The following is a 27,993-nucleotide window of genomic DNA, read 5'->3' as shown; positions in this document are numbered from 1 at the left end:
ACTAAAAACTAAATCTGAATTACTCGTGTCTGGCATTGTGTAAATATATATTTAAGTTCATTTTGTTGGACTTTTTTAACTAGTTCAGGTTCTACAGGGCTCTTCTGAACATTTGCCACTGCAGATTTTATCCCCTGGGTTAATCTAGCTTGGGTAATGTTAGCAACCTGTTCTGTGAAACTTCAAACCTTTGCAAAGGGAGAGACTGCTCTATTGCTACAGCTCTCGGAAGGAGAAAAAGTTACATGAAGCCCTGTCTCAGGTTCAAGCATGCTGGATTTGGAGCTGGTGGTCTTTTGAGTTTCAACTGACACAAACTGTGGCCCTGTTGCAGAAAAAGACACATCTAATTGAGTTGGTGGAGAAGGTATCTGTCTCCATTGATTCAATTGAATTTCTTCATGAGAAACTTGATTAGTCATTTGATTTCCTTTCTTCCTATCCTGCTGAGAAACAGAGCTGGTTTCTGGTCATTTTGTTTTGTGCATCTTGAACAAATCTGTGACAGCAAATATCCACAGGCTTGGCAAAGCCAGGCAACGTGTATATGATGTCAGCAGAAGGACTTTTCTTCAAAGAAGACTCATGGCCTTTTCCAAGCCCACGTTCATGAGCGATAGTAACCTCTGAAGGAACATGAATGCTAATATCAGTGCTTCTAGTAAACTAAGATCTTCTGGCTAATTGAGGTGCTGAAGCAATAATACCAGTTAGGAAGAAATAGTCTACTGTCCCTACACTCTCTGAAGAGTTAGCTAGCTTCCTGACTTCATCAGACTTAGAATTTGTATGGAATTCATCAGAGTGGTATGAGTCATTATCTGAAGACATTTCTCCATCTGACTCTGCTTGGGCTTTCTTATCCATCACACTTGCGTTTTCCATGGTTTCAAGACTACTATCTGATTTCCAAAGATTTACTTTTAAGTTTCGTTTTAGAAAGTTAACTTTCATTTCAGAGTTTATAGTTTCTAAACTTCCATAGATTGCTGGTATTTACAATGAATTTGGTCTGTTTATCACTTTTTTATTGAGAGATGAATATTTACTCATTAAAAACGTTTCACCTGGGCCAAAGAGCCTTAGTTTTGAGAACTGATGCCAATGATGTCTATGTGAGGTTTACTGATTTTTCTCTCAAGCTTTCCCTCTATTATAGGTACATCTAATCTCATGGCTTGCTTGCTGATCTGCAGCACCTCTGCAATGCACTGAAGGGTATCTTTTCCATCCTCTTCTGGATTGTGCATTACAGCTCTCAGTGTGTGATAACAGCCACTTGCTTCTATATATCTTCAGTGCCATCTCACGCAGGACAAATTTGGCTAACCAAAGAGTGGGTTCGGGACCTATTTCTATTTTTCCCGGATCTACCAGACTTAGTTGTTGATCAGTTCAGTTCAGTTCAGTCGCTCAGTCATGTCTGACTCTTTGCGACCCCATGAATCGCAGCACGCCAGGCCGCCCTGTCCATCACCAAATCCCAGAGTTCACTCAGACTCACGTCCATCGAGTCCGTGATGCCATCCAGCCATCTCATCCTCAGTCGTCCCCTTCTCCTCCTGCCCCCAATCCCTCCCAGCATCACAGTCTTTTCTAATGAGTCAACTCTCCGCATGAGGTGGCCAAAGTACTGGAGTTTCAGCTTTAGCATCATTCCTTGCAAAGAAATCCCAGGGCTAATCTCCTTCAGAATGGGTTGGTTGGATCTCCTTACAGTCCAAGGGACTCTCAAGAGTCTTCGGTAACACCACAGTTCAGAAGCATCAATTCTTCGATGCTCAGCCTTCTTCACAGTCCAACTCTCACATCCATACATGACCACAAGAAAAACCATAGCCTTAACTAGACGGACCTTAGTCGGTAATGTCTCTGCTTTTGAATATACTATCTAGGTTGGTCATAACTTTTCTTCCAAGGAGTAAGCGTCTTTTAATTTCATGGCTGCAGTCACCATCTGCAGTGATTTTGGAGCCCAGAAAAATAAAGTCTGACACTATTTCCACTGTTTCCCCATCTATTTCCCATGAAGTGATGGGACCAGATGCCATGATCTTCGTTTTCTGAATGTTGAGGTTTAAGCCAACTTTTTCATTCTCCACTTTCACTTTCATCAAGAGGCTTTTTAGTTCCTCTTCACTTTCTGCCATAAGGGTGGTGTCATCTGCATATCTGAGGTGATTGATATTTCTCCTGGCAATCTTGATTCCAGCTTGTGCTTCTTCCAGCCCAGCGTTTCTCATGATGTACTCTGCATGTAAGTTAAATAAGCAGGGTGACAATATCCAGCCTTGACGTACTCCTTTTCCTATTTGGAACCAGTCTGTTGTTCCATGTCCAGTGCTAACTGTTGCTTCCTGACCTGCACACAGATTTCTCAAGAGGCAGGTCAGGTGGTCTGGTATTCCCATCTCTTGAAGAATTTTCCACAGTTTATTGTGATCCACACAGTCAAAGGCTTTGGCATCGTCAGTAAAGCAGATTCATCGTCATAACAGGCCACGAAGTAGACAGAGCTAGAAAGCAGCAATGTCGAATCAATGAGGATGTGCTCTTAAAGCTGTCTCTTGAGCCAAGCCATAGCAATTATGTCATGACACGTAATACGAAGCAAATTCTACACCTACTAATTAGTGTTACTTCATCTTAGCTTCTATTTTGACATTAATATTTACATCTGTCAAACATGATCTCAGTCAAAAGCATCAAGTCCAGAAGGAAAAGCACTTGGCATATAACAGGCAGTTGAGAAAAATGTCTGTCCTTCCTCCACCCACATTTTTACCAAAGTATAAACTTCAGTAAATACTCAATTTTCCGTTCCACCACCCTCTACCCCACTTAAACAGAAAAAAACAACAACAGAAAAAAAAAAAAAAACAAAAAACAAAAAACCCAGACCTTTTTTAAAAAGCAGACAAGAAAAGAAAGGAAAGCTCTTTGGGTGCTTCCCCGTCCCCACGCCTGAAGGAAGGGCAGCCAGTCAGACACCCCTCCTTCCACGATGCCTCCATCCGCTCACGCAGCCCCACCCCTGCAACGGTCATCAGGGTACATGAACAGGAGGTTTTAGAAAAGCAGTGATTTACAGGACAAATACAGCCTTACAGGAACTTTAACCTGCACAAAGGAGAAAGATCTGGAAAGTCACTGCCAAGTTGCCACCTGAGGCTGGGCAGGCAGGAGCCGAGCCTGCTCCGTTAGTGCCTTACTGCAGTCACAGCAGTCTGCAGCAAACCCAGTGCCTGTGGTGACTGCCTGTACTTTCAGTTTTGTCTTTGTCTTTGGTGTATTTCTTGTAAACAGCGCTGAGTTTTTAATCCCAACTGAGAGGATGTCTTTTGAAAGAGGAACACGCCTAATTCACATTTTTGTAGGACCCGTCATATTGGTTATGCCTTCCATCTTTTGGATTATGCATGTGCGCTAAGTCCCTTCAATCATGTCTGCCTCTTTGTAAACCTATGGACTATAGCCCGCCAGGCTCCTTTGTCCATGGAATTCTCCAGGCAAGAATACTGGAGTGAGTTGCCGTGCCCTTCTCCAGGGGATTTTCTCGACTCAGGGATTGAACCCTTGTCTCTTACATCTCCTGGATAGACAGGTGGGTTCTTTACCACTAACAGCACCTGGGAAGCCCCTTTTTGATTACATATATTTCTATTTCTTTTCTATTTCACTAAAGTCCTTGACTATGTGGATCACAGCAAAGTGTGGAAAATTCTTAAAGAGAAGGGAGTACTAGACCACCTTACCTGCCTCCTGAGAAATCTGTATGCAGGTCACGAAGCAATAGTTAGAAACAGACATGGAACAATGGACTGGTTCAAAATTGGGAAGGGAGTATGACAAGGCTGTATATTGTTGCTCTGCTTATTTAACATATACAGAGTACATCATGCGAAATGCTGGGCTGGATGAAGCTCAAGCTAGAATTAAGACTGTGGGAGGAAATATCAATAACCTCAGATATACAGATGATACTGCTGTAATGGCAGAAAGTGAAGAGGAACTAAAGAACCTCTTAATGAAGGCGAAAGATAAGAGTTAAAGAGCTGGCTTGAAACCCAGCATTCAGAAATCGAAGATCATGGTATCCAGTCCCGTCACTTCATGGCAAATAGAAGAGGAAAAAGTGGAAACAGTGATAGACTTTATTTTCTTGGGCTCAGAAATCACTGTGGACATTGACTACAGCCATGAAGTTAAAAGATGCTTGCTCCTTGGAAGGAGAGCTATGACAACTCTAGACAGTGTATTAAAAAGCAGAGACATCAGTTCTGGTTCAAGATGGTAGGGTAGAAGGATGCGTGCTCATCTCCTCCTATAAAAGCACCAAAACTGCAACCAGCTTTTGAACAACCATCAACAGGAGGACACTGGAAGCCACTGAAAAAGGATGCCCCATGTCCAAAGACAAAGAAGAAGCCACACCAAGATGGTAGAAGGGGCACAAACATGTTCAGATCAAACCCCATACCCACTGAATGGGTGATCCACAAACTGGAACAATAACACCAAAGTTCTCCCATTGCTGTAGAGGTTCTAAGCCCCGTGTCAGGCTTCCCAGCCTGGGGGTCCAACAAACGGACTGGGAACCCCTAGGGAATATGACTCTGAAGGCCAGTGGGACTTGACTGCAGGATTTCCATAGAACTAGGGGAAACAGAGACTCCAGTCTTGGAGGGCAAAATAAAATCTTGCATGCACCCAGACCCAGAAGAAAGGAGAAATGACCCATATAGGAGGCTGGACCAAAACTACCTGCTGGGGTGGGGTGTCTCCTAGGTCAGGAGGGGTTCACCACAGGGACAAGGGCACTGCAGCAGCAGTCCTGGAAGGTCCCCCTCGAAGTAAATGCTCTTGGAGGTCCCCATTAACTCTGCCATAGGGTTTGTAGACCCCAGGGCCAAACAACTAACAGGGATGGTGGTCAACCCCATCCTTCAGCAGATAATTGGATTTAAGCTTTACTGTGCAAGGCCCTGCCCACTAGAGCAAGACCTAGTTTTTCCCACCCTGTCCCTCCCATCAAGAAGCCTGCCGAAGCCTCTTAGCTTCATCCACCAGAGGGCAGACAGAAGAAACAAGGAGAACCACAGTCCCACCGCAGCTAGAACAAAATCACATTACAGAAAGTTAATCAGGATGAAATAGCATAGAATGATGTATGTCCCAGATGAAGGGACAATATAACCACCACCACTCCCCAAAATCAGCTAACTGAAGTGGAGATATGCAGCCTTTCAAGCAAAGAATTCAGAATAATGATAGTGAAGGTTATCCGTATCTCAGAAACAGAATGAAGAAGATGCAAGAAGTGTTTGCCAAAGACCTAGAAGAGCTAAAGAACATACAAACAGAGATGCGCTAGAAGGAATCAATGACAGAATCACTGAGGCAGAAGAACAGTTAGGTGACCTGGAGGACAGTTCAGTCGCTCAGTTGTGTCCGACTCTTTGCGACCCCATGAATCGCAGCAGGCCAGGCCTCCCTGTCCATCACCAACTCCCGGAGTTCACTCAGACTCACGTCCATCGAGTCCGTGATGCCATCCAGCCATCTCATCCTCGGTTGTTCCCTTCTCCTCCTGCCCCCAATCCCTCCCGGCATCAGAGTCTTTTCCAATGAGTCAACTCTTCGCATGAGGTGGCCAAAGTACTGGAGTTTCAGCTTTAGTATCATTCCTTCCAAAGAAATCCCAGGGCTGATCTCCTTCAGAATGGACTGGTTGGATCTCCTTGCAGTCCAAGGGACTCTCAAGAGTCTTCGGTAACACCACAGTTCAAAAGCATCAATTCTTCAGTGGTCAGCTTTCTTCACAGTCCAACTCTCACATCCATACATGACCACAGGAAAAACCAAAGCCTTGACTAGACGGACCTTAGTCGGCAAAGTAATGTCTCTGCTTTTGAATATACTATCTAGGTTGGTCATAATGGTGGAAATCACTGCCGCAGAACATAATAAAGGAGAAAGAATGAAAGAGAATGAAGACAGCATAACAGACCTCTGTGAAAGTGTAAGTGTGAGTCGCCAAGTCATGTCCGACTCTTTGTGATCACAAGGACTATTGCCCACCAATAGCTGAAGAAAACTTCCTGAACATGGGAAAGGAAATAGCCAAGTCCAGGAAGCACAGATTCCCAGGAAGGAGAAACCCAGGGAGGAACACACTGAGAAACATGGTAATCAAGCTGACAAACATTTAAGATGAACATAAAATAGTAAAAGCAACAAAGGGAAAATGACAAATAGCATACAAGGGAACTCCCATCAGGTTATCAGTTGATTTCTCAACAGAAACTCTACAAGCCAGCAGGGAATGGCACGATATATTTAAAGTGATGAAAGGGAAGAATCTGCAACCAAGAAAGACTACCCAGCAAGACTCTCCTTCAGATTTGATGGAGAAATCTAAAGTTTTACAGACAAGCAAAATTTAAGAGAATTCAGCAACACCAAACCAACTTTACAACAAATGCTGAGAGAACTTCCTTAGGCAGGAAGCACAGGAGAGGGAAAAGACCTACAGAAAATAAGCCCAGAACAATTAAGAAAATGGTAATAGGATCATTCATAGTGATAATTACCTTAAATGTAAATGGATTAAATGCACTAACCAAAAGACATAGACTGGCTGAGAGGATGAAAACGTGCATGTATACACTTCTGCTGACCACATCACTCTCCTTGACCGCCCCCTCCCCAAATTGTGTGTGATTATTTTATATTGTTAGGTTAGTCATGTTCCCATTACGGCTTGCAGTTATAATTATCTTTTACTTTTTGTCTGGCTATTGATTGTGAAACTGATAAACATCTTTTACTATTGTGATTATTAACTATTATTCATTAAATACCATTGTATCATGATTGGTCAACAGAAAAGGAATAGAATTCTGTATCACCAAAATTACCATTTAATAGAAAAACCTGTAATCTCTTTTTAAAACCCAGACCCATATCATAATTTTCTTGGAATTTTTGAAAAATACAAAGGCCCAGGTATTGCTTTTCTTCTCCAGAGCGCCAGATATATCTCTAATGAGGAGCCATGTTTAAAAACAACTGGACTATGATGATCTTTTATCCAGTTTGTTTCGCTTTTTCTGTTTCATATTCATTGCTCCCATTTCATTTAGTTTATGTTTTCCAATTTATCCATCTCTTCTTTTTTAATGTTCTTAAGCCTTTATAAAGCATTGCAGAAAAACTTTAGTATACATATATATAAATTGTGTGTATAATATATATATTTTAGGAAACTTATGAATTTTTGCCTAACTAAAAAATTTATGACATTTTGATTCTACTTGTTTGCCTTAGTATGACTAAAATGCTAGATTTCTAAGTTAAAATAGATATAGAGCAAGCAACAGAGGTTTATTGTATAGCACAGGGAACTACACTTAGTATCTTGTAATAACCTATAATGGAAAATAATCTCAAAAATAATGTGTGTATATGTATAAATGAACCACCTTGCTGTGTACCTGGAACATTGTAAGTCAACTATTTTGTTGTTGTTCACTCAGTCATATCCGACTGTGCAACCCCATAGATTGCAGTATGCCAGGCCTCCCTGTCCCCCATCTCCCAGAGTGTGCTCAAACCTATGTCCATTGAGTCAATGATGCCATCCAACCATCTCATCCTCTGCCGTCCCCTTCTCCTCTGCCTTCAGTCTTTCCCAGCATCAGGGTCTTTTCCAGAGTCAGCTCTTCACATCAGGTGGCCAAGGTGTTGGAGCTTCAGCTTCAGGATCAGTCCTTCCAATGAATATTCAGGATTGATTTCCTTTAGGATTGATGAGTTTGATCTCCTCACTGTCCATGGGACTCTCAGGAGTCTTCTCCAGCACCACAGTTCAAAAGCATCAATTTTTTGGTGCTCAGCTTTCTTTATCATCCAACTCTCACATCTGTACATGACTAGGTTTGACCACATGGACATTTGTCAACAAAGTGATGTCTCTGCTTTTTAATATTCTAAGTTTGTCATAACTTTACTTCTAAGGAGCAAGCATCTTTTAATTTCATGGCTGCAATCAATGTCCACAGTGATTTTGGAGCCCAAGAACATAAAGTCTGTCATTGTTTCCATTTTTTCCCCATCTATTTACCATGAAGTGATGGAACCAGATGCCATTATCTTAGGTTTTTTTTTAATGTTGAGTTTTAAGCCAGCTTTTTCACTCTCCTCTTTCACCTTCATTAAGAGGCTCTTTAGTTCCTCTTCACTTTCTGCCATTAGGATTTCCCTGATAGCTTAGTTGGTAAAGAATCGGCCTGCAGTGTAGGAGACCCCAGTTCGATTCCTGGGTCAGGAAGCTCTGCTGGAGAAGGGATAAGCTACCTACTCCAGGATTCTTGGGCTTCCCTGGTGGTTCACCTGGTAAAGAATTTGCCTGTAATGCAGGAGACCTGGGTTTGATCCCTGGGTTGGGAAGATCCCCTGGAGAAGGGAAGGGCTACCCACTCTAGTATTCTGGCCTAGAGAATTCCATGGACTGTATAGTCCAGGGGGTCACAAATAGACATGACTGAATGACTTTCACTTTCACTTCACTTTCATCTGCATATCTGAGGTTATTGGTATTTCATCCAGCAATCTTGATTCCAGCTTGTATATATGTGTGTATATATATATGTGTGTGTATATATATATAGAGAGAGAGAGAAAGGGAAAAAAAGTACAGACATCACTGTGCTTACGAAAGTCCATATAGTCAAAGCTATGGTTTTTCCAGTAGTCATGTACATATGTGAAAGTTGGACCATAAGGAAGGCTGAGTGCCAAATAATTGATGTTTTCAAATTGTGGTGCTGGAGAAGACACTTGAGAATCCCTTTGACTACAAGGAAATCAAACCAGTCAGTCCTAAAGGAAATCAACTCTGAATATTCATTGGAAAGACTGATGCTGAAGCTGAAACTCCAGTACTTTGGCCACCTGATGTGAAAAGCCCCCAATGCTGGAAAAGATTGAGGGCAGGAGAAGAAGGGTGTGGCAGAGGATAAAATGGTTAGACAGCATCACTGACTCATTGGACATGAATTTTAGCAAACTGGGAGATAGTGGAGGACACAGGAGCATGGTGTGCTGCCGGAGCATGGGGTCACAAAGAGTCAGACATGACTCAGCAACTGAACAGCAACATTTCCTTTTTTACCTTTTTCTTTTCTTAGTATTTATTTACTTATTTATTTGGCTGCTTAAGGTCTTAGTTGTGACACGCGAGATCTTTGGTCCTTATTTGTGGCATGTGGGATCTAGTTCCCTGACCAGGAATGGAACCCAGGCCCCCTGCATTGGGAACTCAGAGTCTTAGCTACTGAACCACCAGGGAGGTCCCTTTTTACTTTTTTCTAATCATTTCTGGTTTGTGAGTTTCTAGAGACCACTGATATTCTGTTTTCCACACCTTCTTACCTCTTTGTACCTTGGCTTGTTTCAGTTATAAACAGAGGTAGTTATAGTATCTACCTTGGAAGCCAGCTGTGCACTTAGCCCAAGGCCTGGCACATAATAAGTCTCAATAAACCTTAAACATCAGCTTCATGTTGCAAAAGGAAATAATGATCATCTAACCCTTACATGTGTATAGCGTTTAGTGTTTTTCCCAGCACTTTCTTATCATATTTGAACCATATAACACTTCAGTAAGAACTGCAAGAAATAGAATTTGTTTACCAGATGAAAATATTGAGGTTTAGAGACATTCTGTTATTTATCTGAGAACAGAAAATATTAAACAGTGATGCTGAGACCAGAATCTGAATCTTTGTAACTTGGGGATTTTCTCATTTCACGATCCCTGCAGTGTACCCCGTAGGTCTTTCATGGAGATCAGTGGTTCTTGCACTTTTCTGTAATTGGAGTCCCTGGTGGCTTTTAAAAAGCACAATGTGAAGGCCACGTTGTACACTACCTAAATCCGAATCTGTAGGATGGGACCTGAATCAGTAGTTTTTTAGAAACTTCCCAAGTGACTCCAACAGGCACCTGGTGACTTTCATTTTATTGGTTTAAGGTTAAAAGCAGAAATGGTTGAGATCTGTGTCTGTGATATTTTCAACTGGTAATTCCTGCTAATTTGCCAGGGTAGGGACAGAGCGTGCACGTGATTATTGCAATCTGTAAATGAGAACGCCAAAACAAGACACTGTTGTTTTTCTTTTCCTTGGCTCTCTTGGGTAGCATCGGAAGAGAAAATGAAATTGCAGTACAGCCTGAGTCATAAGGACTCTTTGGGCTTCCCTAAAGAGGGTGGTGGTTTTTTATTATTATTATTATTATTCAAGTGAATTTCACACTCAAGTGCCTTGCATTAGGTGCGTTTGGCTGCTCGGATCGCTGACCTGTGACAGCACTTTCCTTCTGTGCTGCCAGCAGAAGAGAGGAGGTTAGCGTGGGGGGGGGTCCAGCCTCAGGAATGGAGCCAGAGGTAAGTGCCCTGACCTTCCCAGGTGTGCAGGGGGATTGAACTGGCATTTGGGGTTTAGAATATTGGACTAAGGCTTCAGCATCAAAAGGGTACTTGGCTGCCATGTGTACACAGCCTGAAATCTCCCTGTCTTCCTGGTCATTCATGGCAGCGACCTTGCTAAAGCAGTCGTCTTGTTTCCTTCTGTTTTTGTGCTCTGCCTTCCCCACCAGCCAGTTGGTATTTTTTTAGCATAATGTCTGCCTCTGTGGAAGTCATGGCTAGTTGAGGTTCCCCACGCCTGTGTCAAGCCCAGCCTTGTTCTCAGGCTGCCAGAATTTGTCTCTGCCGGCAACCAGGAACGGCCGAGAAGCCCATGTTGATTTTCCACTGTCAGCGGGCAGTTAGGTCTTGATGGTGTTTGGAAAGGAAAGTCTAGGAGCCTGCATCATATGGTCTGGATGCATTTTGCAAAGAGCAAAAATGAAGCCAAGTCAGACCTGACCAAAATCGTTCCTAGCTCTGGCTCCCAGGTGCCCCTCTGGAAAGTCTCCCAAACCCTTGCCTGGATGTTTAATGAGCTGGCCTGTGTTCGTGGTGACCATCCTGTCAGTGTTTGCTTTGTTGCCATGAGAAATAACACTTTGGTGTTGGCATAGCCAGAAAGAAACAAATGCCAGGAGGCCAAGGCAGGGCCTGGACTTGGCGTGGTATTTGTCCCATTCAGCAGTGAGAAGGCTGGGCTGGAGGGCTTGCTGGGCTGGTCTGAGTGCTGGAGTAAGTGGATTAGGGCTGAAATTTTTGAAACTACCCAATTGGGAACTTACTAATTTTCTTTAGATGTCTCTAATGATGTCAGATCTGATAGTGAACCTAGAGAGGACCATTCATTATACCTACTGCTGCTGCTAAGTCGCTTCAGTCGTGTCTGACTCTGTGTGACCCCATAGACGGCAGCCCACCAGGTTCTCCGGTCGCTGGGATTCTTCAGGCAAGAACACTGGAGGGGGTTGCCATTTCCTTTTCCAATGCATGAAAGTGAAATGTGAAAGTGAAGTCGCTCAGTCGTGTCTGACTCTTAGCGACCCCATGGACTGCAGCCCACCAGGCTCCTCCGCCCATGGGATTTTCCAGGCAGGAGTACTGGAGTGGGGTGCCATTGCCTTCTCCGCATTACACTGTCATTATTACTGCTGGCACTTTGGATCAGCTCTGGCTTATGATGCACCCTGCACATTTCCAGTGGCCGGCCATCCAGATGCTGGTGTCTGTGCCCGAGCACAAAGGGCCTGGCTGCCCTGGGGAGCCGAGGCCGCCCTTCTGAGGCATCAGGGTGGTCTGGAGGGTCCGAGGAGGCACACGCGGGCGGCTCGGAGGGGCACCCCCGCCGCAGGGCCGGCTGCTCAGCTCTGCTCGGGCCGCCGTGAGCAGCTGACCGAGGGCTGCTGGCGCTAGGAGAGGTAAGGCTTCTGGGGCGCATCCTTGCCCGAGTTAGGCCTGGGGTTTGGTGTCAGGGTCTTACCCGAGAACTGGGAGCTCTCCAGGGCATCTCTGCATCTGTACGGGGTGCCTTTTCGGCTTCTCGCAGCCTCCTCGGGCGGGGCCGGGCGGGGCGGGCGGTGTGGCTGGCCTGCAGGGTGCGCAGCAGCACGGGGGCGGCCTGAATATGCGCGGTTCTGCCTCTTCACCACTGGCTTGTGTGAGAGGAGCCCTCACCTGCCCTGTGAGAGTTACTAAATATGAGATCAAAATCAGAACTGTCATGGCCTCTGAAGTAAGCTCCGCTTTTCCGTGCCCTGGAATTCAGCCGATGATCCTGCACGTGTCTGTTTTCTGTAGTTTCCGAAAGCCACAGCTTTCTCCACCCTCATGCCCTGTTGACAGGCCTTCTCTATGGAATAAACTTGCCACTTGCCGTCCTCATGGTGAGTGCTTCCTGGAACTGGAGAACAGACAGTGAGGGTCACAGAGGAGAACAGGTGAGCCAGGGAACCGTGTAACCTTCCAGGCAGTGTTCCTGCTGGGCGTCCCTAATGGGACACCGCTAATGGATCATCAAACGTCACACAAAGCAGCAGTTATGCAAACCACTTGCATTTAATTTACAATGGAGAAAATGATTCACAGAGATACAGAAATACTATGATTTGGAATATGTGACAAGCTAGAAAACACATAAGGAAAGAATAAGAGAAGAAAAGGAAACACTGTCAAAGGTCGTTGAAACTATTGGATATCAGCATTGTTGTTCAGTCCCTAAGTCATGTCTGACTCTTTGCAACCCCATGGACTGCAGCCCGCCAGGCTTCCCTGTTCTTCACTATCTCCTGGAGTTTGCGCAAACTCATGTCCATTGAGTCAGTGATGCCATCCACCCATCTCACCCTCTGTTGCCCCCTTCTCCTTCGGCTCTCAATCTTTTTCAGCATCATGGTCTTTTCCAATGAGTTGTCTCTTCACATCAGGAGGCCATAGACAAGTACATTCACAATTATGCAAATTAATTCCAGACAGGTAAAAGTTAAGCATTGGAAGCTCGTTAGAATATATTTTTAAAGCACATTTATTCCAGTTATAAAAGAAAATGATTATATTTCAAAACTTTAAAGGTATGTCAAGATGTATAGTCACAAACAAGATAAATGATATATATTAAAATTAATTATAGTAAAACATAGTAATATAGTAAGATATATTTTTACTATAGTATACTAGTATAGTAAAATATAACTTTTAAAGAAATATTAAAAAGGAAAACATTAGAAGATACTTGAGAAAAAAGAACTGACAGAAACTGAAATCCTAAAGAAGTAATTGATACCAGTATATGTCAATTGATAATTTAGTTTAATTCAGTCCGTGTTTATAGATCACCTATTAGATGCTTAGTACTCTGCAGTGTGTGGGAGACCCAGGTTCGATCCCTGGGTCGGAAAGATCCCCTGGAGAAGGACATGGTAATCCACTCCAGTATTCTTGCCTGGAGAATCCCATGGACGGAGAAGCCTGGTAGGCTACAGTCCACAGGGTCACGAAGAGTCGGAACGACTAAGCGACTTCACTTACTTACTCACTTACTCACTTACTTATATGTCAATTGATAATTGAGTTTAATTCAGTCCGTGTTTATAGATCAGCTGTTAGATGCTTAGTACTCTGCAGTGCCCAAGCCAGAGCCATGGTCATATTGCTTACAAATGGCCTTGGGTAAGAAGTTCAGAGAAATGAATGGTTAATTTACATAAGAAAAAACACAGACAGTAAATCATGGCATGGAAACACATACAACTTTATTGGAAACTACAGAAATAAAAATTAAAATAACTTGAAAATGCTGTCACATACCTGTTAAACTCACAAAAATAAATATAAATGCTAAGACACTTGGCAGCGTCAAAGAGAAAGGGTCACCAAAGCCTTGCTGCTGGTGATATAAATTGGTTCCATATGTGTAGAAAGTAATTGGCATCATGTGACAAAAGCTATAAAGTGCTTTTCTCCCAGAGAACAGCTCTGAATTTGGTATTTCCTTTCTGAAAGATACCTCTAGGACATAACTCAAAAGGAAAAAAAAAAAAGTAATTGCCACAAAGCACGACTATTTATAAGAAAGTAGGAGAAAACCCCCACTACCCAGCAGCAGGGGAACTGCAGCGCGCATACTTTGCCCAAAGGCGGACACTGCCCAGCGGGGACAGTGCCCTGCCCGCGCTCCACACCGCACCGCCCCACCAGCTCGCCACACCTCAGCCCCAGCCCCGGGAAGGGCTCCCCTAGCCCACAGGCCGGGTCACAACCCTCTTCCTTCTTCTAGAGCACCCTGCCCTTTTATTCATAGCACTTAAAGTTTGGGGTTGTCTGTTTGGGTGATATTCTTGTTTAATGTCAATTCCCCCATTTAACTGAAAGCTTCTCCAAAGCAAGAATTTGCTCACCCTGTATTGGCCCCTCAGTGTAGGGCCTGGAACATGGTGAGAAGATGGTTGCTTAGATGGACGGATGGAACATAGGTGGGTGGGTGGATGGATGGGTGGGCTTCCTGGACGGATGCATGGATGGACAGGTAAATAGATGGTTGGATAAATTTTTACACATGTAGTAACCTTCTGTTTACATAGGACTTCATCTAACAAAGTACTTTGCAAAACATTCTACTTTAATCATCTGTACAAATCTTTGAGGTAGAAATTTTCTTTATTTAAAAATTGAGGAAACAGAGTTCTCTCAAACAGCAACTTGAATAGGGTAGTAATTGCAAAGATAGTATTTTTATTTCTTGCTTTTTTCTTTCTCTCGAATTGCTATTGGCAAAATTCTTAAGTTGGAAGGGAGATTTTTTTGGTAAATTTCCTGTTTTTAAAAGGAATGACCGAAATACTACAGGGAAAAAAGCACATGTTGATTTAAAAGCAGACCTTGTTTACCTATTTTTAAGAATTTTAGTGAAGAAAAAGTGATAAATTTTAATATATTTTGGCGTTTAGATGATTCAGAGACCACTTTTCTTTAACAAAATGTGCTTGATGGCTTTCCAGAAGTTACCACTGTGCTCTTTTGTTGGTATAGATCCTGCTTTGTTGGAGAACTGAAACCTTTGAGTTCAGTTGTTGATTTCCATTAGAGAAAATTTTGTTACTGTTTTGGCATCCATAGGTGTACATGAAGTTGACTTAGACTTTTAATGGCTCTTGCAGAGTAATTGGTTTTACTCATAAAATGAAGTGAGTCTTCTGTTAAGGAACCATGTACGTAACACAGAGACAATTAGTTCTTTGAAAGACTGGATTGAAAAAGAGCTACACTGAATCAGGAGCCTTTGGAGAGTGATCCTTTAGTTATTTTCCTTGCTTGTCTCGTATACATTATTTTCTTTTTTCTTACTGTGTCACTTTGAGAACTTTTTATTTTAGAAGTAAATCTTGCATTTCAACATCATTGTTTGTTTTTTTAGCTCTGGCTGAGGACATCTCCCATAACTTAAACATTGTTTTCCAGTGGTTGATAGATTGTCATTGTATTCTTAGATTATTAAGGTACTTTTATTTTTAATTTAGTCATTGATTATCAACTTTATTATTTTCAAAATTCTAAAATTAGTTTTATTTAGCAACTTCCTTGTTTTTATTTCACTTTTTTTTTTCTGTTTTTAGTCTGATTTGATGTCCCCACTTTCTTTTAGCTTTCCATTCTAAGCAGGGCAAGGGTAGTTTGTGACGCTTCACTTTTTCCTTTTGGTAACTGTTATCGGAGTTTTTGTCCCCATTACTTGTGATGCTTTTGTTGGTCTAAAAATATATTTCACTCTTATGAATTGGTTTTCCCTCCTGTGGTGGTGTTAGTTGTTCAGTCGTGTCCAGCTCTTTGCAATCCCATGGACTGTAGCCCACCAGGCTCCTCTGTCCATGGGATTCTCCAGGCAAGAATACTGGAATGGGTTGCCATTCCCTTCTCCAGGGGGTCTTCCCCACCCAGGAATGGAACCCGGGTGTCCTGCTTTGCAGGCAGATTCTTTACTTCTGAGCCACCAGGGAAGCTGTTTTCGCTCCTACCCAAGCATTATTTGAAAGAGTATTTTTAGTGTCCAAATAATTGGAGACCTTTCAATTCTGCTTTCATCATTGATTTCTACCTTTACTTTGCCTTTGTCCACTGATAAGATATGCAGGAGGCTTGCCTTTTCCCTTTTTTCCTTTTACTTTTGTTTCTTGCTCAGAATGCTATCAATTTATGTGCAAGTTCATACTGATTTGAGAAAAGAGTTTGGCCCCTACTCCCATTCTTATTATAATGTGTAATTTTATAATTTTCTATTCTTTTTTTTTTTTGCATATGAGACCTATCATATTCTGCTAATATTTTTCTAAAATTTTCATGAGTTTGTTTTTTATGAATTTGTCCTGGGTTGGAACCCAGAGATTTAGCATGATGTATTTTGGAGCTTTATCATCATCGAGGCACCTTGATTATCTCTCCTAATGCCTTTGAAATCATGTCAGCTATTTCATGGCCTTGTGACTGAACACAGTCAGTGGGGAGAGAACATTAGGCTCCTGATGTGAACTGTGATCCTGGTTCTCTTACCTTCAAACAAATTTCCTCACTGAGGCTGTTAATGTGCAAATTGTGCCTGAGCTTACAGGGTTACTATGAGGGTCATTTGAAAAAGTTCTGTGTATGCCTTGCAAAGAGTTACCAGGGAGGTCATGCCACCTCAGCTCAACTTCCAGAAGGTTCTCCTACAGGGTTCAGTTTTGAGTGTGCCCCACTAGGCAACAGACTGTTCCGTGTTGACTGTTTAAGATGCCACTGCAGGACTGTTTAGAAGTTATTTTTGTGCTTACATTTTGCATTGCTCTGACTTGCTTGGTTATGTTTCCCTTTTTTTTCCTTTGTCTGAAATTTTATTGGCAGCTAACCACCACTAATTCTGACATTTATAATATTTTTAGCAGGAAGGCTTTTGTCAGAACTGATTTCATTTTTTTTTCCTCTAAGTTATTTAATTTATTAACTGAGTCATTTAATTAATCTTTCTTCTGAGTTTAGAAGGAAGGCTATCCTCCCCTTTCTCTTTTCCTCTCCTTTCCCTTACCCCCTTTATTATCCTCAGGTCATTTTCAAATTTCTCCTTTTTCATCATAGAGTCCTCCTAGGCTTTTCCCTAAATTAATAACTGGTTTCGCTGTCCTTTCCCTACATTTTTATTGTGTTTCTAATCTGCTTATCTGAAGAGGCATCCCTGTGGCTTTCAAGAATCTCTGCTTATTTCATTGCCTTTCTTAATCTGTGGGCTTCTGTTGATGAAATGTTCCGGATTCTCAGGTCTTGTTACCTTCTGTATCAGCGCCACTGTAACAAAGGAACAAATATGAGTTGGCTCAGAATAACAGGAGTGTACTGTTGCAAGTTCTGAAGGCTGCACGTCTGACTCAGGGTGTTGGCAGGACCTGTGCTCCTTGTCACAGCTCTGGCGGAAGACCCTTCCCTGCCGCTTCCTCGCATCCGGTGGCTACTGGCGGTCCTCAGTGTTCCTTGGCCTGTGGACCCATCACTCCAGGCTCATGCTGTCCCCCCACCCTGACTTCTCTTCTTTTCTCTGCACGTGTCTACCTCTGTGTCTCACCTCCCCTTTCCATAAGGACACCAGTCATTTTAACTTGATTACCTCCGTAAAGACCCTGTTTCCAAATAAACTCAAATAAGCTTATTTTCAGGTACCTGAAAAGAAGCAAATCTTTTGCCAGGACACAGCTCCGCCCATGACACCACCCCGCGGCTGTTGCTCCGCTGCGCTTGGCCTAGTCCGCCTCCGTGGTGGTCTCACACGCACAGGCAGATAGCCAGTCAAGCCCAGGCTCCTGCTCCTCCTTCCACTTTCAATGCCCCCTCCCTCCTGAGAGCCTGTCCCTGCCAGGTGCGCGGACTTGAGCAGGCACTCCGGAGCCTTGCACGGAGGGTTCTCCAGGCCGTGGCTGGGGGTGCAGTCAGTCCTCACTTGCCGTGGCCCTCACCTGCACAGGACAACTGGGCCAGAACTGCTGTCTCCAGCATGCCGATCCAGCTGACGCCCCGTCACTCAGAGCCTCCTCTGACAGTCTGGGCTCCAGAAGACACTTGCAGGCTTGAAATTTACCGCTAACTTGTACAGACCCATGCACAGACCCCCTTCTGCAGTCACTGACTTTACTCGGGAGGCCTAGGATTTGTCTTCAGATTCTACAGCTGACTCTGCTGCCCTGGGCACCTTCATTCTTAGGTTTCTTTTGGCTTGTTCTTCAGACCTTTTTGTGAGTCTGTTCCTTTCTGATTACACCCGTTGGATTTGCACTCCTTCGGCTGTCTGGTGCCCTGACTACTCCTTTGGAGTCAGAAGGTAGTTCTTGTCTTACTGTCTATTTCAACAAAAAACCACCACCCAGGAATGTGCTTACTCACAAAAAGGAAGTCTTAGGTTCTATGTAGTCCAAAGAAAGAAAGAAAGTGAAGTCGCTCAGTCGTGTCTTGACTCTTTGGGACCCCATGGACTGTAGCCTACCAGGCTCCTCTGTCCAGGGATTGTCCAGGTAAGGGTACTGGAGTGGGTTGCCATTTCCTCCTCCAGGGGATCTTCCCGACCCAGGGATCGAACCCAGGTCTCCCGCATTGCAGGTGGATTCTTTGCCATCTGAGCCACTAGGGAAGCCCTATGTAGTCTAAGGGTCCATGAATACATTTTAGAACATTCTATGCATTTCTCCCCCACTTTAACTTATGTGTCTTGACTGAAAAGTCTAATTGCACTGGCTGCCTTTTTTGTGTCATGCCTTGCTGTCACTGAGTTCCCGTCTGTCCCCTCAAAGGACAGTGAGATGAGAATATGAGGAGAAGGGACGCAGATTCTGCTTTGTGGGTTCCACAGAGACCTAAGAAGGGGGCAGCTTGAAGCTTGCTCTGGTGGGGCTGTGCTCAAGATTGCAGAGGCACGTCCTCCCAGCACTGGGGCAGAGTCCTCTGTGTCCTTTCAGGGCCCAGTTGCCAGCCCCTCAGCTCTTTAGGTTAAAACCAGCCTAAAAGCATTATCAATTTCAGCCCTTCATAAACCATTATATTCTCCAACCATAAGGGTTGTGCCAACATAAAAGCATGAAAGAGGGCATGCTCCCAGTCTTGGACTCAGTCTCTGTGACATTTATCTATGGAAGCTTTAGGCAGCGGTGTATGCTGCTAAGTCGCTTCAGTCTTGTCTGACTCTGCGACCCCATAGACGGCAGTCCACCACACTCCTCCGTCCCTGGGATTCCCCAGGCAAGAATACTGGAGTGGGTTGCCATTTCCTTCTCCAGTGCATGGAAGTGAAAAGTGAAAGTGAAGTCGCTCAGTCATGTCTGACTCTTCACAACCTCAGGGACTGTAGCCTACCAGGCTCCTCCGTCCATGGGATTTTCCAGGCAAGAGTACTGGAGTGGGTTGCCATTTCCTTCTCCAAGGCAGCGGTGTATAAAGGCAGACAATTGCCTTCCTGGACCACAGCTTCCATCACAGGACAAGACCTTCTTATGCAGAGGTCCTCCCAAACGTCATTCCCTGTACTGAGCCTAGTGTCCTGGTCTTCCTTAAACTGGTCATAGTTACTATCACGGCCTTGGAAACAAGTTTCTTAAGTCACATTCATTGCCTTCTAGAGATCAGTACTTCCTTTCCTTTGGTCCAGAATTGAAAGGACTCATGCTTAAGAACCAACATAGCAGTTTGTCTGTCTGCTTCTTGCAGGGTGATGTGGCCTTAACCATGGTGCTGTTGAATTTTGGAATTTCTACAGCCAGCTATCTTTGACTTTGCAGTTCAGATTGCATGGACTTAATGATACATTTGCTAGGTTGTCTCCCTCAGAACCTGGTTTATTGTGGTCCTGTGCTGGGGTCCAGCCCCAGTGGATCCAGGGAATTCAAAGGGTGGATGGCGTTGGTGAAGAAAGACTTATTTATTGATTAAGATTAGATTAAGAAACAATAGTGTAGTAGGAAAATTAAGTGGAGAAAGAGGGCTAAATAACTTGGATTCCACGGAAGACCAATAAAATTCCAGACAAGGAATTTGCACCATCTACGTTGGGCCACTGGCGCTCGCTTGAATATCTAAGGGTGCCTCACCTTTGGCTCCCTTTCGCGCGGGTCTTAACAGCCAGGGCAAGTAAGTAGACTTGGCGAGCCTCCGTGCCCCAGATGGGAATTCAGCCTGAAATTAAAGTAAAGAGCAGAGGGAGGAAAAGGGAGAAAAGGAGAAAGAGAGAGAGAGACACACACACAGGGGAAACCAGTCCAGCGACTGGCTCTGGCCCCTATTGTTCAGAAGGCCTTTTATACTTTTGATGAAACATGGAGATCGATGGGTAACACAAAGTTATGCAGCATTAGCAGCCCAGATTCTTATCAAAACCAGGCTTTTCTCTCTGCATACCTAGTTGTATACACAAATCTTAGGTAATTTACATCGTCTTCCAGCCAAAAGGGCCAATTAACATTTTACAGCCTTTTTTCTGATAAAGGGTTTGTCAACCAGAAGACTTATTTGTGTTGATCTTCCCAAAGTCTGATGCCATTCTCAGAAAGCACGAAATAAAGTTACATTCTTACATAGCAAGGACACAAGAGGAGTGCAGTGATATATAACAAAGAGAAAAGTAATTAACTCAAAAGTCTAGTGTTGCTAACATCAAAACTACTATATATCTTTTTCCATAGCCTGTTTACATTGATTAACATCCTCCCAGGTGCCTAAAAGATAAAGAATATGGAGGCCTGGCAGCAGTCATTGAGTCAACAGTGAAAACCCTCTACCAATATAATTTTTAACTGTTTAGAAAAGGCTTTGTATCTTTAAGATGGTTTAAGCTTTGTGCCTCTCGCGGTTGGGGTCTGTAAGCAATTCACAAGCTGTAAGAGGTCCTCGGGAACCTGTTAGGCAAGCTAGAGAGTTATCAGAGGGGGTTTTAATTGAAACATCCCTTTCAAATGCAGAAGACTAAAACCCTGAGTTGACTTTTTTCCAGAGAATATCAGAAGAGTGGAAAAGCAGGCAGATTCTTATTTTTTGGGGGGTGGATGCTCAGGAAATTCCAGGGGGAAAACCTGAGGTCTGATTAGCCTTGCCATCAGAGCTCTGCCGCATGACCTTGTCACGGGTGGAATTCCTCACGCTGGCTCCCGGCATTCCTGTCTGCACTAAACACAGATGAGTAATGGGGGTGGCCCAGCTAGGTTTCTATGCATCCTTTTTCCTTCCTTCTTCCTCACTGCCGCTTTGGAAATACTTGCACACCCTGGAATGTTTGTGCACCAAAAGGAAAGTTCTCAGACTAATCCAAGACCAGGTGGAAACCTTACATGCTTTTCCAGCCACCATCCAGCCCAGAAGTCTTTTCACAAGCATGTCTGAATTCTGAGTGCGTCCGTGGCATCGTGCTTTCAGACTTCTGCTTTTTACTGCTTTTCTCAGGGCTTGAGCTTGAGTTTCACAGATTTCAGCCCTGCAGAAACTCTGGTGGGCATTAGACCTAGAAAAAGCTCAATTTTAGGAACTGGGAGGATCTGCTTCCTCCCCTTCCTCATGTCTGGTTTACTGAGTGCCACACACAGCCACTCACTTCTTATTGATGATTTACTTCTGATAAGTAGTGCCTCCAAAGAAGCAGAGAGGCTTCCCCGCAGGTGTTGCTGGTTTTATGGTTAACATCATATGCTCTAAGTCCATGAAAACCAAGAAATTGGTGAGTTAGGCTGTCTAGATGCGTGGTCAGTACACACAGCTCTTCCTTTGAGCCATAAACTCCCTGGGCCTTGGTTCCATCTGCAGCCTCCAGATCTTCAAGCACAGCGCCTGGCAGGCTGGCCTGCACTCGGCAATGCTCAAGTAAGTGCTGACTCTGAGGCTGGATGGCATCCTTGTTGCCTAACTGGGGGCCATACCGCAGACCCTCGCTGAAGGACTTGCAGGTTCAGGAGGCTTTAGATGACTCAAAGGATGAGGGCTCTGAACTCCAGGAGAAAGAAAACGGACCAGGGATCACCCCGTCCCCTTTGTCGTGGTGGCAGGACAGAGTGCAAAGGCAGAGGCCAGAATCTGGGGTCCCTGAGTAACCCTGTGAAACCCAGGATCAAAAGCAACCTCTCTCACCTGTAAACTTGTGCAAGACTCCTTTGACTCTGGCCCACCATCCTGGTGTTTCCAACAGCTCCAGAGAACCCTGGTGGCCCTTTGGCAGGTTGGTCAGTTGGTTACTGACAGCAAGGCCATGATCCCTTGGCCCCACAACCTTTCTATGAATTCTAGTGTTGGATTCACTTTCTGAGCCCTGTGGTTCATTTATGAACAGGTAGTTTCTGGTGCCAAGAATACACAGAACTATACAAAAAAGAGCTTCATGACCCAGATAATCATGATGGTGTGACCACTCACCTAGAGCCAGACAGCCTGGAGTATGAAGTCAAGTGGGCCTTAGGAAGCGTCACTATGAACAAAGATAGTGGAGGCGATGGAATTCCAGTTGAGCTATTTCAAATTCTAAAAGATGATGCTGTGAAAGTGCTGCACTCCATATGCCAGCAAGTTTGAAAAACTCAGCAGTGGCCACAGGACTGGAAAAGGTCAGTTTTCATTCCAATCCCAAAGAAAGGCAATGCCAAAGAATGCTTAAACTACCACACAATTGCATTCATCTCACACACTAGCAAAGTAATGCTCAAAATTCTCAAGTGAGGCTTCAGCAGTGTGTGAACCATGAACTTCCACATGTTCAAGCTGGTTTTAGAAAAGGCAGAGGAACCGGAGATCAAATTGCCAACATCTGTTGGATCATCAAATAAGCAAGAGAGTTCCGGAAAAAACACCTACTTCTGCTTTATTGACTGTGCCAAAGCCTTTGACTGTGTGGATCACAACAAACTGAAAAATTCTTAAAGAGATGGGAATACCAGACCATCTTATCTGCCTCCTAAGAAATCTGTACGAAGGTCAACAAGCAACATTTAGAACCAGACATGGAACAACAGACTGGTTCCAAATCGGGAAAGGAGTACATCAAGGCTGTATATTGCCACCCTGCTTATTTAACTTCTATGCAGAGTACATCATGAGAAATGCTGGGCTGGAAAGAGCACAAGCTGGAATCAAGATTGCTGGGAGAAATATCAATAACCTCAGATATGTAGATGACACCACCCTTATGGCAGAAAACAAAGAACTAAAGAGACTCTTGATGAAAGTGAAAGAGGAGAATGAAAAGCTGGCTTAAAACTCAACATTCAAAAAATGAAGATCATGGCATCTGGTCCCATCACTTCATGGCAAATAGATGGGGAAATAATAGAAACCAGTGAGAGACTTTATTTTGGGGGCTCCAAAATCACTGCAGATGGTGATTGCAGCCATGAAATTAAAAGACGCTTACTCCTTGGAAGAAAAGCTTTGACCAACCTAGACACCATAATAAGAAGCAGACACATTACTTTGTTGACAAAGATCCGTCTAGTCAAAGCTATGGTTTTTTCAGTAGTCGTGTATGGATATGAGAGTTGGACTATAAAGAAAGCTGAGCGCCAAAGAATTGATGCTTTTGAACTGTGGTGTTGGAGAAGACTCTTGAGAGTCCCATGGACTGGAAGGAGATCCAACCAGTCCATCCTAAAGGAGATCAGTCCTGAATATTTTTTGGAAGGACCAATGCTAAAGCTGAAACTCCAATACTCTGGCCAGTTGATGCAAAGAACTGACTCGTTGGAAAACACCCTGATACTGGGAAAGATTGAAGGTGGGAGGAGAAGGGGATGACAGAGGATGAGACTGTTGGATGGCATCACTGACTCAATGGACATGAGTTTGAGTAAGTTCCAGGAGTTGGTGATGGACAGGGAAGCCTGGTGTGCTGCAGTCCATGGGATTACAAAGAGTTGGATATGACTGACCAACTGAACTGAACTGAGTTTCTGGGCTTTAGTTGGAAGTTTTCCTTTAGTCTTGAATCCTCAGTTCTAGGAGTTGGCCCGTTCCCCAGTTTTTTCTACCTTCTACCAAGAAGAAATTATTAACTCCACAAGCCATCTACTAAAAGGAACCCAGACGGTGGGCAGAGGTCTTGGGAGAAACAGTGGGCCAGAAATTTGGGGAATGTTTGGAGCAGATTGTGGAGGTGTGGGGCTGTCCGGGGCAGGAGTTGAGGTGTTCTCTGCAGACAGACTGCAGTTGGGGAGGCTGTGGGGTTTGAGGAGACCTTGATAGTTTAGAGTGGTGGATACGGCTAGAGGCGGTAGTAGATGGATTGTTGGTCACAGTGGCTTGACTCTTTTCAGCACACAAACAATTCTTGAGTGTCTGCTGCTTGCTAGGCACAGTGCTGAGCTTCAGAGGTGGTTACACGAGGCCTAGCACTAGAGATGCAGGCAGTCCAGCTTCTGGAAGGCCACACTGCCTCCTGGGGCAGAGGAGATGGAGACAACCCTCGGGCTGACAGCGTAGCACGGAATCCATAGGCAGTTTCCTAAAAAGAGAGTTGAGCCTGACAGTGCCTGAAAAAGTGCTCACCCTCACTCAGCTTGCCCAAGACCCCACATGGGGTGAGTTAGGCATATACAGGGCTCGAGTCCCCAAGGCAGAGTCCCTGCTCCTTATGCAGTTCTAGGCTGCAGCTCCAGGATCAGAGAGGCTGACACAGAGGAGATGCAGGAGGAAGGTTGCCGTTGTCGAGACACAAAGTCTCAACTGGTTCCCCGAGGATGTCTGATTTGTGTCGTAATTGGTTCATCTCACCATAACAACCTGAGTTATGCCTGTTGTTTTATTTTTGATGGCCCTTACAGAGTTTTATTTATAAAACTTTAAATCAACACCTAAGGTTTGTTATTTAAAAGCAAACCCAGTCTCCTTTTCACTTTGCATTTGACTGCCATATCAGTTCAGGTGACCTGAATGGCCATACAGGTCCGTGCAGAGGGGAGAGAGTCAGACTGTGATCTGCACGCCTTGGATCAACAATGGCTGCTAACACCACAGGATGAACTGACGTAGGAACAGAAAACATTCCCTAGTCTCCGAATATCACCCTCTCAGATTGCTAATCACAGAGTACAATGTGACTTTGTGGCACAGAGGTAAAGAGTCTGCCTGCCAGTGGAGGAGATGCAAGAGACTCGGGGTCGATCCCTGGGTTGGGAAGATCCCCTGGAGGAGGATCTTCAGTATTCTTGCCTTGGAAATTCAGTGGACAGGGGAGCCTGGCGGGCTCCAGTCCGTGGGGTCCCAAAAAGTCGGAAACGACTGAGCATGCTCACACACGTGCACACACAAAATGTGGCATTACAAAGGACAGATCCCTTAACCAAGGGATCAGACTTGGCATCACCATTAGTGAAACAATATGGCATCAGGTGGCCTCTTGTGGAGTTCAGTTAGTAGGAATGAACATTGAGATTTTTCGCAAAAATGTTTAACTTGAATCTAAACATTAGGAAACAAAATTCAGATTATGGGATATTCTACAAAACAACTAGAATGCCTGAAAACTGACAGTGCCCAAGTTTAAAAGGACAGCAAAAGGCATGAGGATTCTTCTAGATTCAAGAAAGGTAAAGAGACTTGACAACTAAATGCAGTGTATGATTTTTGATGAGATCCTGGATCGAGATGCAGAATAGTTATGAAAGACGTTTCTGGAATATTTCAACATGGAGTATGGATTTGATAATGTTGTACTGATTTCATTTTTTCTGAGATAATGTTGGTGTGAATGAAGCGCCATGGTTACTTTCAGGTGACTCAGCAAAAAATGAAAAGTGTGTGTTTGTGTGGAGGGAAAAAGAAAAAGAAATGTGGCAACATATTAACAGTTGGTGAATCTAGATGAAGGTGGGTATATGAATGGGTATGCATTGAACTGGTTAAGCCTTTCTGCAGTTTTGAAATTTTTCAAGATGCATAATTATGGGGGGAAACAATAATGACAATAAAAACAGGCCTACAGCTCAAGCTTGACTTGTCTAAAATAAAACTGAGACTAAAACTCCATTCTCTTGACCTGAAATCCAGTATACCACCGCCTCTCTTCATCAAGGCGAGTGGAGAGAGACAGGCAGACAGAGACAGAGCCCCCATCTCCTTGGTTCAAAACCCAGAGTTTTGAGAAAGAACTGCAGACTCAGCTTTCCAGCCCTGGCAAGTTAGCCAAGGAGACAAAGCCGAGGCGCACACGCCACCTTGTGACCAGATAAGGGAGTCTACTGCTGCCAATTTTGAAAGCGAACTTCCCTCACGTTATTGGTATCCTTCCCAGCTGCAACATTTTCCCTTTAGTGAAGCACTAATTCTTGTTTCTCCAATTTTCTGATACGGATTTCCAGCTGCTTTAGAGACACTAGCCAAAAGAGCCGATTTCCTTTCCCCAGAAACCTCAGTGAGCCCCACATTCTTGGATGATCAAGAAGCGCAAAGCCCTGCTCGTGAACACTTAACCAGATCCCACTTACCACCATGTGCCAGCAAGCTGCTGGCCTTTCTGACCCAACCAAATGAGAAAAGCAAAGGAGATTTATTCAGCGCTTTCGGTAGTGAGTCAGCCACCGTCGCTCGCCTTTTGTCAGAGGAGTGGAGAGGCTTTATCAAGGACAAGGGCAAGCCATCGGGTGTGCCCTGTCTGGTGGTGATTGGTGGGCAAGCTGGAAGCGGTGACCTAGAAGGGGGCATCCTTCATAACTGGTTGGGGGAGCATGTTTGACTTTCCCTAATTAGTCATAGCAGTTGTCTTAGCCTAGGGCTAGAGAACCCTTCTCACCTGAAAGAAAGGATCATATAATTTATACTTTATTTCTTTAAATAGAATGAGTCAAACTCTAGGTCAAGTTCAGTCTCTTCCTTTCCAGAGTGTGTTCCTTAGACCAGCAGCTCTGGCATCACCCGGGAGCTTGCAGGAAATGCCAAATACCAGGCCCCACCCCTGACTCACTGCAACGCCTAGTAACAGTCCAGGAAGCTACAGGGTAACTTCTGTAACAGTTGGTCCCAAACGTCCGGGACTCGACTGAGAAGTAACCGCTTCCCTAGCTTTGTCCCTGCTTCCAGTTTAGATGAGGGGGTTATTAGTGTCCTGGTAGACTGCTGCAGGTTGTGGGTCAAAGTCCTCTTTTTCGCATGTGGTGTCTGGCCGTTGCCTGTGTGTTGTTGCTTACTCTGGAAGCAGTGCATCCACAAAGCACCCCGCATGGTGTGAGCACACACAGGCGCTTCTTGCCCTAATCGTGGGGAAGAGTGACCTGAAGGGAGAAGACCCAGGTTTGGGTCTCCGCCTTCTTCTGCAGGCTGGGGAGGGTCTTCCAAGTTGGGGTGGCCTCTTCTGCACAGAGCAGGGGCTATTCCTGCTGAGTGTCCCTCCTGGCTGTGATCAGCCCTCTCAGAGGTGACGCAAAGCCCACGTGCTCCCTCTCGAGTCTGGAGAGGGCGTTGCTGTGTCTGCAGAGATTCCCTCGAGGATACAGGTGCCCCCAGGTGACGACGTGCTCCCAGTTCTCCTGATCTCTCAGGACTCTGCTGAGATGAGCAGACAGACTCACACTTGGATAAACCATTGCTTTATTCCAAGTCTGCGTGAGCCCTGGGTTTACCACTGGCGTGTGCTTTGCCCATTTCTCCAACACCCAGGCTCTTCGTGTGAAATGGTCCCACCTCAAGCTGCCCTGGGTGGATCTGGACTGGCTCATCGACATCTCCTGCCAGATCACAGAGCTGGATCTTTCTGCCAACTGCCTGGCGTCCCTCCCCTCGGTCGTCCCCTGGGGCCTCATCAACCTCCGGAAGCTGAACCTCTCGGACAACCACCTGGGGGAGCTGCCCAGCGTGCAGTCATCAGATGAAATCATCTGTTCCAGGTGGGCTCCTGCCCCGCGGCCCCGGTGGGGGGCCTTCGCCATGGGAGCCTGGCTGCCCCCACACCCTCTGCCTGCAGCATCTGCTTCCTGCTGTTGTGCTGCCTGATTGTAGCTGGTGCTTTGGAAACAGATTTTCAGCTAAAATGAGAAGGAAGTTGTGCATGCCTTTAGCAAGCT

At 44.7% G+C, this 27,993-nt stretch overlaps 1 protein-coding gene and 1 pseudogene across 3 annotated transcripts in view; one reads left to right on the top strand and one right to left on the bottom strand.

The window, feature by feature from the left end:
* LRRK1 (leucine rich repeat kinase 1) overlaps positions 1-27,993 on the top strand; it is a 142,934-nt gene that overhangs the window by 64,988 nt on the left and 49,953 nt on the right. For all 3 annotated transcript variants that reach the window (XM_069559118.1, XM_069559116.1, XM_069559117.1), the window contains one exon: positions 27,590-27,816. In XM_069559118.1, the coding sequence (XP_069415219.1) occupies positions 27,590-27,816 (227 nt within the window). The remainder of the gene's footprint in view (positions 1-27,589; positions 27,817-27,993) is intronic.
* Positions 9-17,980, bottom strand: LOC138423716 (phosphatidylinositide phosphatase SAC2-like; annotated as a pseudogene).

This window comes from Ovis canadensis, chromosome 18, assembly GCF_042477335.2.
Source record: "Ovis canadensis isolate MfBH-ARS-UI-01 breed Bighorn chromosome 18, ARS-UI_OviCan_v2, whole genome shotgun sequence".
NCBI lineage: Eukaryota > Metazoa > Chordata > Mammalia > Artiodactyla > Bovidae > Ovis > Ovis canadensis.
Note: the sequence above shows the minus strand (reverse complement) of the source record. Positions and strands in the feature narration are given on the sequence as shown.